Raw genomic sequence first — 19,409 nt, 5'->3', positions numbered from 1 at the left:
AAATTAACCGGAGACAAAAAAATCTTTATCATGTTGACTCTTCGCTGTTGTTGTTAGGTGCCATCGAGTTGATGCCGTCTCATAGTGACCTTATATATAACAGAACGAAACACTGCCTGGTCCTGTGCCATCCTCACAATCATTATGCTTGAGCTCGTTGTTGCAGCCACTGTGTCCATCCATCTCATTGAGGGTTTTTCTCTTTTTCACTGACACTCTACTTTACCAAGCATGTTATCCTTCTCCAGGGACTGGTCCCTCCTGATAACATGTCCAAAGTATGTGAGATGAAGTCTTGGCCATCCTTGCTTCTAATGAATATTCTAGCTGTACTACTTCCAAGGCAGATTTGTTCATTCTTCTGGCAGTCCATGGTATATTCAATATTCTTCACCAACACCATAATTCAAAGGCATCAGTTCTTCTTCAGTCTTCTTATTCATTGTCCAGCTTTCATATGCACGTGAGGAGATTGAAAACACTATGGCCTGGGTCATGTGCACCTTAGTCCTTAAAGTGACGTCTTGGCTTTTGAACATTTTAAAGAGGTCTTTTACAGCAGATTTGACCAGTGCGATGCATCGTCTGATTTCTCGACTGCTGCTTCCACAGGCGTTGATTGTGGATCCAAGTAAAATAAAATCCACGACAACTTCAATATTTTTTCCATTTATCATGATGTTGCTTATTGGTCCAATTGCGACTCTCCCATAGGAACACAGTATAGTTCTCATTTATTCAAGCCCATATTTCATGTATTTAGATTTTGTGGTTTTCATTATGTAAGTCAGTCTTGCACATGATTTGGTAGGCTGGCCCGGGGTCTACAAGATTAGTACAAAGTCTTTTGACTGGTCTCTGCTTCTGTTTTTTGTCCCCTGTAGACCACTACGTGACCAGGGTTTCCTTGTGGTATATAAACTAAAAAGACAAAACCAAACCCAGTGCTGTCGAGTTGATTCCGACTCATAGCCACCCTATAGGACAGAGTAGAACTGCCTCATAGAGTTTCCAAGAAGTGCCTGGCAGATTCGAACTGCTGACCGATTGGTTAGCAGCCGTAGCACTTAATCACTACGCCACCAGGGTTTCCATTTGTGGTGTATAGTAGGTGCTTAATAAATATTTTTCACGTATGTATTTTGTTTACTTTTGTTAGTAGAATATTCATTCGTTGTTTCGTAGGCAAAATATTGATTTCTGTATGTAACGTTTATCTGGCTGCATACTGAACTTCATTTATTTTCTCTATTTGTGCCTTTGTTTCACTGATTCTTTTGAAATAAGAAATCACTATGTGATTTTTTGAGGACTCAGTGGTTAGCAAGTCCTATGAACCATCTCTTAAATAGTAATTGGCTCACACAAACATTTGATAGGAACTACTTCGGAAGTCCTGGTGATGTAGTGGTTAAGAGCTATGGCTGCTAACCAAAAGGCCTGCAGTTTGAATCTACCAGGTGCTCCTTGGAAAACCTATGGAGCAGTTCTACTGTGTCCTATAGGGTTACTATGAGTCAGGATCGACTTGACAGCAACGGGTTTATTTTGGGTTACTTGACAGATAATTCTACATTGAGGTCATTAGTATCTGGAGGGCATGTAGTCTATGCTGTTGATGAAAAGAATGATAATAACTGTTGAATGCTTTTGTGATAGGCAGTTTTTTCAAGATTATTAATACCACTCTCATTTTCAAGATGGCTGGGCCCAGTTGGGCTGAAGAGGTTAGTTAGGTCACCTTTGTGGTTTTTAACATGGACTGTGGAGTTGGACTGTTGGGATTTGAATCTCAGCTCAGCCACTTAAAACTGGCTCTGGAAACTTTGGGCAAGTTGCTTAACCCTTCTGAACCTTGGTTTCCTTATATATAAAATAGTGGTAATGATCAGTCTATCTCATAGTACTGTGAGGATTAAATTAGTGCAGATAAAGCACTTAGAACAGTGCCTGGCCCTTAGCAAGTGCTCAAATGGTGTGAGTTAATTGTTTTTATTGATATTAGTATTATTGATATTATTATTTTACCATCCAGGGCCATAGAAATGTTAAATGGCTGCACTAAAATTTGAGTCCAGGGCCATCTGACTCTCTTTAAGGCTCCTTTCATTCCCATTTTGGATTTATGATGTGTAGTGGAGCCCTAGGAGCTCTGTGGGGTGGTTTATAGGAGAAAAGAGTTAACTGGGAGGAAGATACAGTTCTGCTTTTGCTTCTGAGTCCCTCAGCCAGAGCTGTTTTGCTCTCATCTGTCTTGCACATCAGTCTTCCAAGTAAGTTTTCCTTTGTTCAAAAGGTGACAGAGCTAAAAGAAAGTTTGAAAAATGTGGTACCACATCATGATGCCGCAGATAATAGATGTGTATCCTGCAGAAATGACATTTAAATCTTCTTCTCTTTATTCATAGTCTCTTATTAATTTGAAGTGGAATAAGGTCAAGTAGTGCTGCCACCACTACCAAAACACAACTGCTTTCATCTGTTAAAGTACTCAGACAAGTACCCAAGGACTGTGTTTTCTCACCTTATGAAAACACAGCTGCCATTATTTCAGTGGAAGAAACTTCTGTAGGCTTCCTGAGCTCCCCAAATAATATTTATGTAAACAAACAAAAAAATTCTCATTAAAATAGACACAGTTACTTCAATAATGATTATTAACAATCATAATACTACATAACAAGAAATCTCCCTTTAATTAGTCTAAAATTAGGCTACTATTAGAGGAAGCGCTGGTGGCCTAGTGGTTAAGTGTTACGGCTGCTAACCAAAGGGTCGGCAGTTTGAATCCACCAGCTGCTCCTTGGAAACACAGTTGGGCAGTTCTGCTGTGTCCTGTAGGGTTGCTGTGAGTCAGAACTGACTGGACAGCAACGGATTTGGGTTTGCTTTTCTCCCCAAAATACTAGTAAAGAAATGAAAACAATGCAAATGATGTGAGAGATCATCACTCCTATAAACGAAGGATTTCAACAGTTTCTTGTTTGAACCCCTGCTGAGAATTTGTATTTCTAACAAGTTCCCAGGTGATGCTAATGTTGCTGGTTAGGGACCAATTCTGAGAACCACTAGTAGAGCCAACCCACTGCCTTTGAGTGGATTACAACTCATAGCTACCCCATAGGGTTTCCAAGGCTGTAAATCTCTACAGAAGTAGACTGCTACATCTTTCTCCTGTAGAGCCAGTGGTGGTTTTGAACTGCCAATCTTTTGGTTAGCGGTCCAGCGCTTTAACAGTGCACCACAAGGGCCCCTTACTAGTACAGCAGTGGTTCTCAAAATTTGTCATACATGAGAATCACCTGAAGATTTTGTTAAAACAGATTCTGATTCAGTATATCTGGGATAGAAATGCAGATTCTCAGCAGGGATTTGAACCAGAATGAACTGTTTTGAAGCCCTGCTATAAACAAGCAAGTCAGGAGTACTCTGAGAAGAAAACCTAAGGCAACAGGTGCCAAATAATGCCTTTCCAGAGCCATAAGGTAGTGAAGCTCATCTCAAGGCACTAGTGGCTTAGGAGGCATGAGAAATTAGAGACTTGGTCTTGTAAATGAAAAATGAAATGCCTTGTAAGCAAAAGTAAGAGTATTAAACTCCTTGTAAATTTAAATTCTTGAAATCTGTGTATGCATATCCCAGGTGTGACCATACTTGGTGGGAACCCCAGGGTTTTATATCAGAAAGATGGAAAGACATGACTGTTCCCCACAAGACCCCCAGACCCCACGTCAACAGTGATTTGTTTCTAACAGAAAAGACCGTTGTTAAGGCTTCCAGTAGGATGTTAACCTTTGATCTGGTCTTCCTCCAGATTAGTCCCTGTGATTCTGCCCACAAATAACACCATAATTGAATTACACTGACGACAATTCAAATTGAACTATACGTTTAATTACATCCCTGTGGATGGCCCTGAGCAACTGCCATAAAGGCTGATTTTGCTTAGGACTTAATTTGTGGACTAACAGGTTTAGTGGCTGCTTGAGGCCACTTCTGGAGTAGCACCAGACAGCCACGTGGTCAGGACACAGAGGGCCACTTATTCCTCTTTGCTGAGGCAGGAGGTTACTCAAGCAGTTATCTACAAACTGTACCCACTGATGAGGAACAGTTAAAAGGATTCTGTTTTATGAAGGTTAGAAGAAAAACAACAACAAAAAAGCTTACACTGCCTAGGGCCTTTCTACCAATGCTGATTAATGTCTGGGTTTGTAATAAAAATTGTTCAGGGGCAGAGAAAGTTCTGATCAAGACTGAGATTATTCGCTATCATGGATTGAATTGTGCCTCCCAAAAATATGTGTCAATTTGGCTAGGCCATCATTCCCAGTATTGTGGAATTGTCCACCATTTTGTCATCTGATGTGTTTATCCTATGTGTTGTAAATTCAACCTCTGTAATGCTAATGAGACAGGATTAGAAGCAGTTATGTTAATGAGGCAGAACTCAATCTACAAGATTAGGTTGTGTTTTAAGCCAATCTCTTTTGAGATATAAAGGACAGAAGCAAGCAGAGAGAAGGGGACTTTATACCATAAAGAAAGTAGTGCCAGGAGAAGAGCAAAGAGCATGCCCTGTGGCCCCAAGGCCCCTGTGCTGAGAAGCTCCTTGACTGGGGAAGATTGATGACAAGGACCTTCCCCCAGAGCCAACAGAGAGAGGAAGCCTTGCCTTGGAGCTGGTAGCCTGAATTTGGGCTTCTAGCCTCCTAAACTGTGAGAGATTAAATTTCTGTTTGTTAAAGCCATCCACTTGTGGCAATTCTGTTATAGCTGCACTAGATAACTAAGACATTCGCCTTGGCCGTGGATGTTTAAAGGCTGATGATGGGTCCATCCATGCTCTGAACTGTCCTTAACTGGCCTTGTAGTGGTCAGTAACAGAGTGTTGCTGTGTGCCATTGAATTGATTCCTACTGGTAGTAACCCTATAGGACACAGTAGAACTGCCCCACAGGGTTTCCTAGGCTGTAATGTTTACTGGAGGAGCCCTGGTGGTGTAGTGGTTAAGCGTTAGACTATGGTTCGAACCCACCAGCTGTTCTGCAGGAGAAAGATGTGGCAGTTTGCTTTCGTAAAGATTGCAGCCTTGGAATCCCTACGGGGAGTTTACCCTGTCCTGTAGGGTCCCTGTGAGTTGGAATCTACCTGACGGTAATGGGTTTTTGTGAATCTTTACAGGACCAGGTCACCAGGTCTTTACTCCAGCAGAGCTGCTGGGTAGGTTCGAACCACCGACCTTTCGGTTAGCAGCTGAGCGCTTAACCATTTTGCCACACAGTAGTGGGACCTAAACTTGGCTGTTTTCCATTCAGGCTTTCGGTTGAGAAAAGCCTGATAGTACTTTGTTCAGAAAAGACTCAAGAATGAAGGTTTGAGATGTCTAAATGAGCAGAGATATGAAAGGCTGCCCTTTGTGTGAAGAGGTCAAGATGGCCCTCTATGACAACCACTGTTCAACAGCTGCTGTTCATTTTTTTTTTCTTTCTTGCTGACAGAACCAATCTCCCACTCCTTTTTGGGAGTGTGGTCTCATTTTCTGTTCTCTGGAAGAGATTGGGTAAGACTGGAGTTATTATTTGTTTCTTAAATATTTGGCTTTAGTTATAGGAACTCACCAGCAAAACCCTGTGGACCTGATATTTTCTCTTTTTAACCGTTATGGACAGTCACATTTTAATTTATTCCTCATTGAGTTTTGGCAAGTTATTTTTCTAGAAATTCGTCATTTTTGCCGAGGCTTTCAATTTTATTAGCCTACCTAAAGTTGGTCCTCATATTTTACCATAAAAGATCCGTTACACTAGTAGTTATATCCCTTTTTTTTGTTCCTAATATTGTGTATTTGTGCCTTCTATCTGTTCTTTAATCAATATTGCCAGAGATTATCTTTTTTTAATGATTAAAAGAACTGACTTTTGGAATTGTTGATCAGTCTCCATTGTATGTGTGTTTGTGTCTGTATATCACTTATTCTGTAAATATATGTCTATATATGTATAACAGTTGCTGTTGAGTCAACTGACATTCATGGTGACCCCATGTGTGTCAGAGTAGAACTGTGCTCCATAGGGTTTTCAATGGCTGATTTTTCAGAAGTAGATCACCAGGCCTTTCTTCTGAGGCACTTTTTTGGCTGGACTTGAACCATCAACCTTTTGGTCAGTAGTGAGTGTGTGAACCATTTTCACCAGCCAGGAACTCCGTATATGTATATATAACAACATATACACATTATTTTTCTGTACGTAATATACATATGATTTCCTTGGTATCTGTTTTTTACCATTTTCTGCTTTGATGTATCTCTTCTCTTTCCAAACCTAAGTAAATAAATCAAACAGTAATATACATTTTAAATTGACTTCTAATTTAACTGTGTTGCAGTTAAAGTGGTCTCTATGATACTGGTACATTGAAATTTATTGATTCTTGCTTTATGGGCTAGATTAGAACACTGTCAGTTTTCATTAATGTGCCATATTTGGTTGAAAGGCATGTGCACTTCTTCAGTTGTTAGGTATAGTGTTCCATATTTGTCCATTACATCCAACTTGCTAATTGAATTGTTTGAAACTTCTCAATCCTTATGGCTTTTTTTGTTTATTTGCTTGCTTGTTTGCTTGATCTTATCAGTTTCAGAGAAATGCATATTAGAATTATTCTATTAGATGATGTATTTTCTCTCCATATGATTCTGGATGTTTTGCCTTACATATTTACATATTTTGGCACAACTCAATGAGAAGAAACAGCTGTAGACATCCATTAATAATAGGAACATGGGATATATGAAGTATGAATCTAGGAAAATTGGAAATTGTCAAAAAAGAAATGGAATGCATAAACATCAATATCCTAGGCATTAGTCAGCTGAAATGGGCTGATATTGGCTGTTTTGAATTGGACAATCGTATGATCTGTTATGTCGAGAATGACAAAATGAAGAGGAATGATATTGCATTCGTCATCAAAAAGAACATTTCAAGATCTGTCCTGAGGTACAGTGCTGTCAGTGATAAGATAATATCCAGACGCCTACAAGGAGGGCCAATTAATACGACTATTATTCAAATTTACGCAACAACCACTGAGGCCAAAGATGAAGAAACTGAAGATTTTTACCAGCTTCAGTAGTTTGAAATTGATTAAACATGCAATCAAGATGGATAGATAACTCCTGGTGATTGTAATGTGAAAGTTGGAAACAAACAAGAAGGAACAGTAGTTGGAAAATATGGCCTCAGTAATAGAAATGACGCTGGAGATCGCATGATAGAGTTTTGCAAGACTAACCACTTCTTCGTTGCAAATACCTTTTTTCAACAACGCAAATGGTGACTATACACATGCACCTTGCCAGATGGAATATACAGGAATCAAATCGACTATATCTGTGGATAGAGATGATGAAAAAGCTCAGTATCAGTCAGAACGAGGCTAGGGGCCGACTGCGGAACAGACCATCAACTGCTCATATGCATGTCCACGTTGAAGCTGAAGAAAATTCGAAGAGGTCCGCTAGAGCCAAAATATAACTTTGAGTATATCCCACCTGAATATAGAGACTATCTCAAGGATAGATTTGATACGTTGAACACTAATGACTGAAAACCAGACTAGCTGTGGAATGACATCAAGGATGTCATACATGAAAAAAGCAAGAGGTCATTAAAAAGACAGGAAAGAAAGAAAAGACCAAAATGGATGTCAGAAGAGACTTAGAAACTTTCTCTTGAATGTAGAGTAGATAAAGCAAAAGGAAGAAATGATAAACTAAAAGAGCTGAACAGAAGATTTCAAAAGGCAGCTTGAGAAGGCAAAGTATTATAATGAAAAGTGCAAAGACCTGGAGTTAGAAAACCAAAAGGGAAGAACACATTGAGCATTTCTCAAGCTGAAAGAACTGAAGAAAAAATTCAAGCTTCGAGTCACACTATTGAAGGATTCTATGGGGAAAATATTAAACAACGCAGGATGCGTCCAAAGAAGATGGAAGGAATACACAGAGCCACTGTACCAAAAAGAATTGATTGGCATTCAGCCATTTCAGGAGGTAGCACGTGATTAAGAATTGATGGTACTGAGAGAAGTCCAAGCTGCACTGAAGGCACTGAGGAAAAAACAAGGCTCCAGGATTTGACAGAATAGTAATTAAGATGTTTCGACAAACAAATGCAATGCTAGATGTGCTCACTTATCTATGCCAAGAAATTTGGCAGACAGCTAGCCGGTCCATTCCAAAGAAACGTGATCCAGCAGGATCCGGAAATTATCAAACAATGTCATTAATATCACACCCAAGTAAAATTTTGCTGAAGATCATTCAAAACTGCTTGCAGAGTACGTCAACAGGGAACTGCCAGAAATTCAAGCTGAATTCAGAAGAGGAGGTGGAACGAGAGATACCATTGTTGATGTCAGATGAATCATGGCTGGAAGCAGGGAATACCAGAAAGATGTTTACCTGTCTTTTATTGAATATGCAAAGGGATTGAACTTTGTGGAGCATAACAAATTATGGATAACATTGCGAAGAATGGGAATTCCAGAACACTTAATTGTGCTGACAGACCTGTACGTAGACAAGAGGCAGCTGTTCAAAAAGAACAAGGGAATACTGCGTGGTTTAAAGTCAGGAAAGGTGTACGTCAGTGTTGTATCTTTTCACCATACCTTTTCAATCTGTATGCTGAGCAAATAATCCGAGAAGCTGGACAGTATGACAAGTGGGGCATCAGGATTGGAGGAAGACTTATTAACAACCTGTGTTATGCAAATGACACAACCTTGCTTGCCAAAAGTGAAGGGGACTTAAAGCACTTACTGTTGAAGATCAAAGATCACAGCCTTCAGTATGGATTACACCTCAACATAAAACAAAAACCCTCATGACTGGTCCAATAAGCAACACATCATGACAAACAGAAAAAATATTGATGTTGTTAAGGATTTCATTTTACTTGGATCTGCAAACAACACCCACAGAAGCAGGGAGAAATCAAGCAACCCATTGCATTGTGCAGATCTGCAGCAAAAGACCTCTTTAAAGTATTACAAAACAAAGGTGACACTTTGATGACTAATGTGTGCCTGACCCAAGCCATGGTAATTTCAATCACCTCATGCTTACGAAAGCTGGCCAATCAATAAGGAAGACTAAAGAAGAATTGATGCCTTTGAATTATGATGGTGGCAAAGAATATTGAATATACCATGGACTGGCAGAAGAACGAAAAATCTGTCTTAAAAGAAGTACAGCCAGAATGCCTGTTAGAAGCAAGGATGGCAAGACTTTGTCTCACATACTTTGGACATGTTATCAGGAGGAACCAGTCCCTGGAGAATGACATCATGCTTGGCAAAGTGGAAGGTCAATGAAAGGAGGAAGACCCTCAAGGAGATGGATTGACACAGTGGCTACAGCAATGGGCTCAAGAATAGCAACAATTGTGAAGACAGCGCAGGACCGGGCAGTGTTTCCTTCTGTTATACATAGGGTCTCTATGAGTGGGAACCGACTCAACAGAACACAACAACAACAACATTTACATATTTTGAAGCTGTTTTTTTCTTTTTTTTAAATTACATGAACACAAGTTTAGAATTATGACTACCTGGTGAATGGAAGCTTTTACCACTATATAGTGACACTTTTGGTATCTAGGAATGCTTTTTGCCTTAAAGAGTGTTGTGTCTGATATTAATCTAACTGCCCCAACTTTTGTTGCTGTTGTTGTTTTCTTGGTATTATTTTCTTCCATTCTTTTTCTATGTCCTTTTGTTTTAGGTGTGTCTTTTGCCAAAAGAATATAGGTGGGTTTTTATCTTTTAATCCAATTTGACAGTGTCTGTGGCTGGTTTGGAAACCCTGGTGGCATAGTCGTTAAGTGCTATGGCTGCTAGCCAAAGGGTCGGCAGTTTGAATCCGCCAGGCGCTCCTTGGAAACTCTATGGGGCAGTTCCACTCTGTCCTGTAGGGTCGCTATGAGTCAGAATCGACTCAACGGCAGCGGGTTTGGTTTTGTTTTGGTGGCTGGTTTAGTCTACATACATTTCTTGCTCACACTGTAAGTCCTGCTCACATATACTTAGCGCTCTGGTCCATGTCATCTTTGCTCTGTGACGTGAGTGTCCACCATTGCCAGAGGCCAGCGCAGGTGGAAGAGATATGGTGAATTGTGTGCACTGGCTCTGAAAGAGTTTCCCTTGAAAAGGACATATGTATTGGGGAAACTAGTCGTGTAGCCCTGAGTAACTTCAAGGGGCAGAACTGGAATCATAATATGACCTCAAATAGAGGAGAACCAAAATGTTTGTTAATAACCCTAATGATTACCAGGTATATACTTAATTGCTTTGGAAAGTAATCATTAAAAAGTTTCTAATACTTGAATTTTATGTGGTTATATCCCTTCAAAGAATTACTCAACCTGTATTAAATTTTGTTTTTGCCATCTTAAAAAAAATTTCTCAGGTGACCTCTTAATAATTATCAAAACTAGCATTGATCGAGGTCATTGGCTAGTGCAGTAGTTGCAACCCAGCCTGTGCACTAGAATCACCTGGGAGCTTTCTATTACCACAGGTTAGACTTCAGACCCATTCAGTTAGAGTCTCTGGAGGAGGGACCCAGGCAGTTCTTAAAATTTCCTGGGTGATTTCAACGTGTATCCAAGGTTGAAAACCTGCGTGCTGATCTATCTTCTCTAAGAATGCCTTGTTGTTCAAAATTGAGTACAATACTAGAGAGAATGCCCCAAAAGAGAAACTTTACTAGGAGCTTGAATATAAGATGAATTTCTCTTTTCTGAGAAATAATTTGGGAAAAAAAATCTGGCCTTACTTAGGTATTTAAAAAAATAATAAAATAAATAAAAATAAAATAAAAAAGTATTTATTGTATCTCTTATATAGTTCTATTATATCTAGATATTAAGGCACAGATTTTCTTATTTCTTATACCTGGTTGCTGTTATTGTTGTTATTAGGTGCCATTAAGTTAGTTCCAACTCATAGAGAACATATATCCAACAGAACGAAACTCTGCTTGGTCCTGTGCCATCCTCACAATTGTTATGCTTGAGCCCATTGTTGTAACCACTGTGTCAATCCATCTAGTTGATGGTCTCCCTCTTTTTCTCTGACCCTCTACTTTACCAAGCATGATGTCTTTCTCCAGGGACTGGTCCCTCTTGATAACATGTCCAAATTATGTGAGATGAGGTCTCTTCGTCTTTGCTTCTAAAGAGCATTCTGGCTTTACTTCTTCCAAGACAGATTTGTTCCTACTTCTGGCTGTCCATCATATATTCAGTATTCTTTGCCAATACCACAATTCAAAGACATTGATTCTTCTTTGGTGTTCCTTATTCATCATCCGGCTTTCACATGTGTATAAGGCGATTGAGAACACCATGGCTTGGGTCAGGTCACCGTAGTCCTCAAAGTGACATCTTTGCTGTTTACCACTTAAAGAGGTCTTTTGCAGCAGATTCGCAGGATGCAATGCTTCCATGGGCGTTGATTGTGGATCCAAGTAAAATGAAATCCTTGACAACTTCAATTTTTTCTCTGTTTATCATGATGTTGCTTATTGGTCCAGTTGTGAAGATTTTTGTTTTCTTTATGTTGGGGTGTAATCCGTACTGAAGGCTGTGATCTTTGATCTTCATTAGTAAGTGCTTCAAGTCCTCTTCACTTTCAGTAAGCAAGGTTGTATCATCTGGATAACGCAGGTTGTTAATGAGTCTTCCTCCAATCCTGATGCCCTGTTCTTCGTTACAGCTTCTCGGATTATTTGCTCAGCATGCAGTTTGAACAAGTGTGGTGAAAGGATACTACCCTGACACACATGTTTCCTGAGTTTAAACCACGCAGTATCTGCTTGTTCTCTTTGAACGACTGCCTCGTGATCTATGTACAGGTTCCTCATGGGCACAATTAAATGTTCTGGAATTACCATTCTTTGCAAGGTTATCCATAATTTGTTATGATTCACACAGTCGAATGCCTTTGCATAGTCAATAAAACACAAGCAAACCTCTTTATAGGATTCTCTGCTTTCAGACAGGATCCATCTGACATCAGCAATATATCCCTTGTTCCACATTCTCTTCTGAATCTGGCTTGAATTTCTGGCAGTTCCCTTTTGATATACTGTTCCAGCCACTTTTGAATGATCTTCAGAAAAATTTTACTTGTGAGTGGCCATCTAAGATACTCCACTGGTGTCACTCAGTCTGGAGCAAGGGAGAATGAAGAAAACCAAAGACACAAACTAAAGATTAGTCCAAAGGACTAATGGACCACAACTACCACAGCTTCCACCAGACTGAGTCCAGCACAACTAGGTGGTGCCTGGCTACCTCCACCTACTGCTCTGACGGGATCATAATAGAGGGTCCTGGGCAGAGCTAGAGAAAAATGTAGAACAAAATTCTAACTCAACAAAAAAAGACCAGCCTTACTGGCCTGACAGAGACTGGTGAAACCCTAGGACTGTGGCCCCCAGGCACCCTTTTAGTTCAGTAATGAAGTTAGTCCTGGGGTTCACCCTTCAGCCAAAGATTAGACAGGCCCGTAAAACAAAATGAGACTTAAGGGACACACCAGACCAGGAGTAAGGACTAGACGGCAGGAGGAGACAAGAAAGCTGGTAATAGGGAACCCAAGGTCGAAGGGGAGGGTCTGGGCATGTCGTGAGGTTGGTAGCCAATATCACAAAACAGTACGTGTACTAACTGTCTGATGAGAAGCTAGTTTGTTCTGTAAACCTTCATCTGACGTACAATAATAAATTATAAAAAGAAAAAATTTTACTTGTGTCTGATATTAATGATATTGTTTGATAATTTCCACGTTTGGTTGGATCATCTTTTTTTGGAATAGAAATAAATATGGATCTCTTTCAGTTGATTGGTCAGGTAGCTGTCTTCCAAATTTCTCGGCATAGATGAGTGAGCACTTCCAGCACTACATCCGTTTGTTGAAACGTCTCATTTGGTATTCTGTCAATTCCTGGAGCATTGGTTTTTGACAGTGCCTTCAGTGCTTTTTTTTTTTTTTTTTTCAGTGCAGCTTGGACCTCTTGCTTCATTACCTTTAGTTCCTGATCATATGCTGCCTCCTGAAATGGCTGAACATTGATCAGTTCTTTTTGATATAATGACTCTGTGTATTCTTTCCATCTTCTTTTGATGCTTCCTGCATCATTTAGCATTTTTTCCATAGAATCCTTCAGTATTGCAACTTGAGGTTTGAATTTTTTCTTCAGTTCTTTCAGTTTGAGAAATGCCAAAGAACATGCTCAGCATTTTTCAAGCTGAAAGAACTGCATCTGGTAGTTCTGTTTTTATTTGTTTTCCTCTGTGGTTGCAATTTTTAGGAGGAGCCGGGAATGGTGTGGAGTGTAAAACCGACCGTCTAGAATATTTCCCTTTGCTAAGGTTGTGTCCTTAGGTTTCACCATTCGAAGACATTCTGTGTGCATGTGTGTTGATTTCTGACCTGGTGTGTGTGTATCTGTGCATGTATACACACATTTTTTAATAAACATGCAGAGGGCCCCCTAGCAAATTGCAAGCTTCTCAGGCCCCTCTTTATGAACTAGGCAACACTTGGAGGCACTGTCTCTTGATAGGGGTCTCATTTACACCTTTCTGTTTATTGTTTCCTGACCCCCTGGGGGCATTAAGGAGCCCTGGTGGTGCAGTGGTTAAGAGCTCAGTTGCTAACCAAAAGGTGGTTAGCAGTTCAAATCTACCAGCCTCTCCTTGGAGAGGGCAGTTTTACTCTGCCCTATAGTGTCACTATGAGTTGGAATTGACTTGACAGTAACAGGTTTGGTTTTGGTTTGAGGGGGTATTAAAACTCCAGGACCTATATCCAGGTCTTTGTCCCTGGGCTGCTCTAGAGTCAGTTTGAGCTCATTGCACCTTTGAGTTCCCTCTTTGTTTCTGGCACCTGAAGTGTTCATTTTTTTTCCCCCAAGCTTGACTCAGCATTTAAAACAAACAAAAAAAGGCATTACCTTTTCAGCTTTTTCTATTTGTTCATTGTCAGTGAAGGGCACTCCTGTCAGCTGGGTCTGTCCTGTTGTCAGAAGTTCCTCTCTTATGGAGTGCGTGCTTTTTCTAGCATATCACGTGGTCTGTGCTGAGGTTTTCTAAAATGATTGTTCTGTGAAAATTACTACCGTGTTTGTTTTGTCCTCTTTCACTTTTGAAGGGAAAAAGGAAAAGGAAAGCTGATTCAGGGCCCAGGGAGGAAACCTGCCTGTGTTCACTCACTCTATAAAAAAAAAAAAAATTTTTTTTTTTTCTATAACCACCCTAAAACAGGGGCCCGAATTCTCCCATGTTGTCCAACATGGGGTGGGGACTTTTGAAGCACAGTAGAACCTAGAGCACTTATGCAAACTGAACATCAAACTTGAATTTCTCTCTTTTTTTTCCCTTACTCATCAAAATGAAAGTTTAAAACAATGGTTATAAAAGTAATAAAAATTACTCGCAATTTTCCCCCTAGATATAATCATTGTCAACATTTGTGTATTTTTATTTCTTTACACACATACACAATTTTTTTAATTCTGACTTTCTTTGCTTATTAGTAATAATAATATAAGGCAAGCATTTTCCCATGTTACTGGATCTTTGGACAGTTGTTTTTATTATGGTTAAATGAATTATGAGAGTCCATGGTGGTGCAAATGGTTAAATGCTTGGCTGCTAAGTGAAAGGTTGGAGATTCAAGTCCACCCACAGGGTGCCTTGGAAGACAGGCCTGGCAATCTACTTCTAAAAAGTGAGCCATTAAAAACTCTATGGAGCAGTTTTCCTCTGACATGCATGGGGTCACCAAGAATCAGAGCTGACTTGATGGCAACTGAAAAAAAAAAATTATTATTTGAATAACTCATACGTTATTTAAGGATTCACCTAGTTGAGGGCTTTTTTTTTTTTTTTTTCCTTTAATTTTTCACAGTTGAGACACTATTGAGATCATTCTTACATAGGTATCTTTCACTACATGCCTGATTATATTTTCTTGGGATACTTTTCTAGAATTGTAATTACTAGGTCAAAAGGTATGAATATTTTTTACCATATCTTGCAAATTGCTTTTCAGAAAGGTTGAAAATTTTTTTTGTCCATTAATAGCATATCAGGGTACCCTTCTCACTGCACGCTTGCCAACATTGGATATTATTGCATTTCCAACTTCAAAATGTCATAGGTGAAAAACAATATCATTTTAAATGTTCCATTTGCTAGTGAAAAAACATTTTCTTTACGTATTTTTATTGTCTACTTGTATTTTTTTGTTCAAGAATTGCCCATAAAAAGCCTTATACCAATTCTGTGTGTGAGAAAGTAATTGGGGCATTTTTCTTATTGATATAAAACACTCTTTTTACATTAAGAATATATCGATCTTTTGTTATAATTGTTACAAGTAGGTTTTTTAGGTTATAATTTGTCTTTTAATTTTTATTGTATTTTTTTATGTTCCAGAAGTTAATTTTATGTAGTCAGATTTGTTGTTCTCTTCGCTTATGTCTTTTTCAATTGCTTTTGTGCCTACAAAATCCTTCTCTAACCCAATATTTACCTATTTTCTGTTTTATTTTTATGGTTTCATTTTTTTATATGTATTCCTTATCTGTCTAAATTTCATCTTTGGGTATGCTGTAAAATAAAGATCTTATGTATTTTTTATAAGAGTACTTTTAACCATATATTCTCAATATTTCATGGACAAATTCCTCTTGATTACACTTCTTAGAATGTTCTTAGCTATTTGTATAACTATTGTATTATCTATTGTTGTGTAGCAAATTACTCCAAAACATGGTACCTTAAAAATAACAAACAGGTATTATGTCTTAGTTTCTGTGGACCAGGAATTAAGGAGTGGTTTAGCTGGGTGGTTCTGGCTCAGGGTTTTCCAGGAGGTCGCAGTCAAGATGCCAGCCAGGGCTACAGTCATCTGAAGGCTTGGCTGGGTCTGTGGGACCTGCTTCCAGCATGACTTAGTTACATGGCTGCTGACAGAAGGCTCTAGTTCCTTGCTGGCTGTTGACAGGCGGCCATCGTTCCTCACCGCATGAACTTCTCCATAAGGCTGCTTGCGTGTCCTCACAACATGGCAGCTGGCTTCCCCCAGAACCATGATCTGAGAGAAAGAACAAGGGAGAAGTCACAGTATCTTTTATGACCTTGCTTGGAAATGACATCTCATCACTTCTGCCATATTATACTGGTCACACAGACTACCCTTGATATAATGTGGGAGGGGACTACATAAGAGCATGAGTGTCAAGAGATGGGAGTCATTGGGGGCCTCTCTCTTGGAGGCTGGTTACCTTGTCTTCTAGGAGAAGAAATTTAGGATCATTCTCTCTCCCCTTGTAATGATGCCTTTCTATCTGTGCAATATCATTTACATCCCCAAGCCCAAGAGTAATGTTTAGAAGTTTCTTCTTCCCTTAGATTTCTGTCCTATGACCATATCTGGTTGCTAGACTTAAAATCAAGTGGAGCTTGTCATCTAGGGCTTTGCTGCCACTGCCATTACAACTAGATTTTGGACAAATTACTGCTCATATATTGTTATTTTTTCACTTCCCTCTTCTAGTGTTTATAGGCTATTTGACAAAGTAATGAAAGAAATGTAAATTGCAAAAGAAATAGAAATTAAGTATATTTGTGTGTGTATACACACATAAACAATAAGAAAAAATCTGTTGCTGTTGAGTCGATCCTGACTAATGGCGACCTCATGTGCTATAGAGTAGAACTGCCCCATAGGGTTTTCTTGATTGTAGTCTTTACAGAAGCAGATATCCAGGCCTTTCTTCTCTGGTGCTGCTGAGTACATTTGAACTGACAGCCTTTAGGTTAGTAGATGAGGGCAAACTATTTGCGCCACCCAGGCACTTGTACACATACATATCCATGTAAAACTATGCACAGATACACATACACTTATACATACATACTCTTTGAATGGTAGGGAAGAATTCCAAAGCTTTAGGGCAGGGAGATTCCCAGAGAGGGGAAGAGGCTTGTCCAGGGTCACACAGTGATATAAAGTTCAGGAAAACCCTGGTCTTCCCCTTCACCCTCCCCACCCCAAGCCTAACTTAGCCTACATTTATAAAGGAGCAGGTACGAAAGCGCATTAATGTAATGAAACTGGATGGATATGTGTTGAAATTTGAGCATGTCCAGAATGGAGAGGGATCAGTCAGCAATTATTTGGAGGTGGAAGTCTAACTCTGCTTTTGCTCACTTTACCTCCCTGAAGTTTGGTTGTGGCCCTTCCCAGTTAACGCAGAATTGGATTTGTAGGAGCCAGAAATTCTGAGCACACATCTGAGTGAGGGTAATTGGGCAGTTTCCTAGGTCCCCAGAGCCATTGACTTGCTTGTGGATTGTGATCCATGGTTCCTTGTAGTATGTACTTTCAGAAAGCAAACCAGCAATCAAATAGTAATTGTTTCCTTCTGTGTGGATTTTTCATTCCGAGATCCTACCGTGGCAAGTGGGAAGTTGGCCCTTGGGAGTGTAAAGGGACCTGGAATGAGATGTCAGGCCTGCACTGTAACCATGGATGTGGTAACCCTATGGCCTTCATTTTCTGGCATAGTCCTGATTCAGATATTTTATCCTGATGGCCTTATAAACAATCTAAATGCCATAGAAATTCCACCATCTAAACTGTATTTTCTAAAGCGTTTCTTACTGCTGAAAGCACAGAAATCCTTTGTTAGACTACATTGTCCCTGTTTAGGTTTGAAAAATGAACCACTGTGCTTATGCAAAGAAGATTTTTATTTATTTTATTTTTAAGTGGTGGAGTTTAGAAAGACAGAAGTCCTATCTGTATCACATTTGAAAGGGCTGGCCCAATAGCCCAGTCTGAGAGGAACCCCAAGCACTCTTCATCTTTAGCTATTCACCTGAGTACAAATACAGGCATTAAGTCAGTGTCCTTTTCAGCATCTATTGGATGCAGGGCATGATCCTAGGAACTCAGCTGAATATGACATAGACTCTGCCCTCTGCGACCTCACAGTCCATGATAGGGAAATGAGACATGGATAAATAGAATAATTCATACAAGTTTAAAAATGTAAATATGTCTCGGGATATAGAGATCTCCCAATTGGGAAGATTCAGAAAAAAATTCAATTCACTAAACCACCAAAACGGCTATTTTAATTGTTTGTTGTTTATTTCTGTGTGACAAACCAATCCATTTGAGTTGGTCTGTTACACAGAAATAAACAGAAAACAACCACCACCACTTATTTGTTCACAAGTCCATGATTTGGGCAGTGCTCAGCAGGATGGATTATCCCTGCTCTGTACAGTTTGAACTAGTGAGGCTCATCTGGGACTGGAGAACCCAAGATGGCTTCACTTACATGTCTGTCACCACAGCTGGGATGGCTGGAATGGTTAGGGCTGTCTCTGTAGCAGGGTAACTGGACTTTTTTACATAGTGGTTTAGGGCTACAAGAGAGAGGAAGCAGAAGCTGTCAGACCTCTTAAGGCCTAGGCCCACTTCCTCTGCATTCTATTGATCAGAGCAGGTCACTAGGCCAGCCCAGAGTCAAGAATCACCTTTTGAAGGGAGGACCAGAAAATGCACATACAGGGATGGAACGAATTTTTGGTAGCCATCTATGCAAACAACCTAGTACATTCATTTTTAAAAAAATAGACAATTTTATAAATCTGATAGGAGAAGAATGGTATCTCCTTGCTTTAACTTGCATGCCTTTGGCTATTGGTGAGTACTGACATGTTTTCCTCAGTTGTCTAAGTGTGTAAACTTACATATCCCTGTGGGCACAGTCATCCACCTCTGACATGTCTCTTCCTACCATGCCCAGGCCAAGGTTAGATAAATTCTGTAAAATTTATATTGTGAGTGATTAGTTATGTTGAGGCAGATGTGGTCTTTCCGGGATTCTTATTCTCTTCCCTTCTCCTTTCACTACCTTGCCCTTTACCTTGCTCAGTTCCTTGCCCATGGTGTCCACCCTTCTTACTGAGGTTCCCACCTCTCTCTTGTTCCAGGCACTAAAACAGGTGCAGATATTAATGATGGTACCTGTGAACCTGGTCTGTCATCCTTGGCCTCCTACGTGAACTCCTTCCCAGTGCTCCATCTTGTTGAGGACTTGAGGCTGGCCCTGGAGATGCTGGAGCATCCTCAGGAGAGAGCAGCCCTTCTGAACCAGATTCCAGGCCCGACAGCTGCCTACATAAAGGAATGGTTTGAGGAGAGCTTGGTGAGTAGGCCCATGGCTTGGTTGAGAAACCACTGGGGAACATAAACAGGTAGTCAATGAAATTTCATCACTTACTGGGGCTGCTATTTCATCTGTA

At 39.9% G+C, this 19,409-nt stretch overlaps 1 protein-coding gene across 10 annotated transcripts in view; it reads left to right on the top strand.

Moving 5' to 3' along the window:
• Positions 1–19,409, top strand: part of PPFIBP2 (PPFIA binding protein 2) — a 171,653-nt gene that overhangs the window by 40,940 nt on the left and 111,304 nt on the right. For 8 of the 10 annotated variants that reach the window (XM_064288487.1, XM_064288488.1, XM_064288481.1 and 5 more), the window contains one exon: positions 19,098–19,312. The exons of the other annotated variants lie outside the window; for them this stretch is intronic. In XM_064288487.1, the coding sequence (XP_064144557.1) occupies positions 19,098–19,312 (215 nt within the window). The remainder of the gene's footprint in view (positions 1–19,097; positions 19,313–19,409) is intronic. 10 annotated transcript variants of the gene reach the window in all.

Source organism: Loxodonta africana, chromosome 7, assembly GCF_030014295.1.
Source record: "Loxodonta africana isolate mLoxAfr1 chromosome 7, mLoxAfr1.hap2, whole genome shotgun sequence".
NCBI lineage: Eukaryota > Metazoa > Chordata > Mammalia > Proboscidea > Elephantidae > Loxodonta > Loxodonta africana.
The sequence above is the reverse complement of the archived record's forward strand: the minus strand, read 5'-3'. Positions and strand labels throughout refer to the sequence as shown.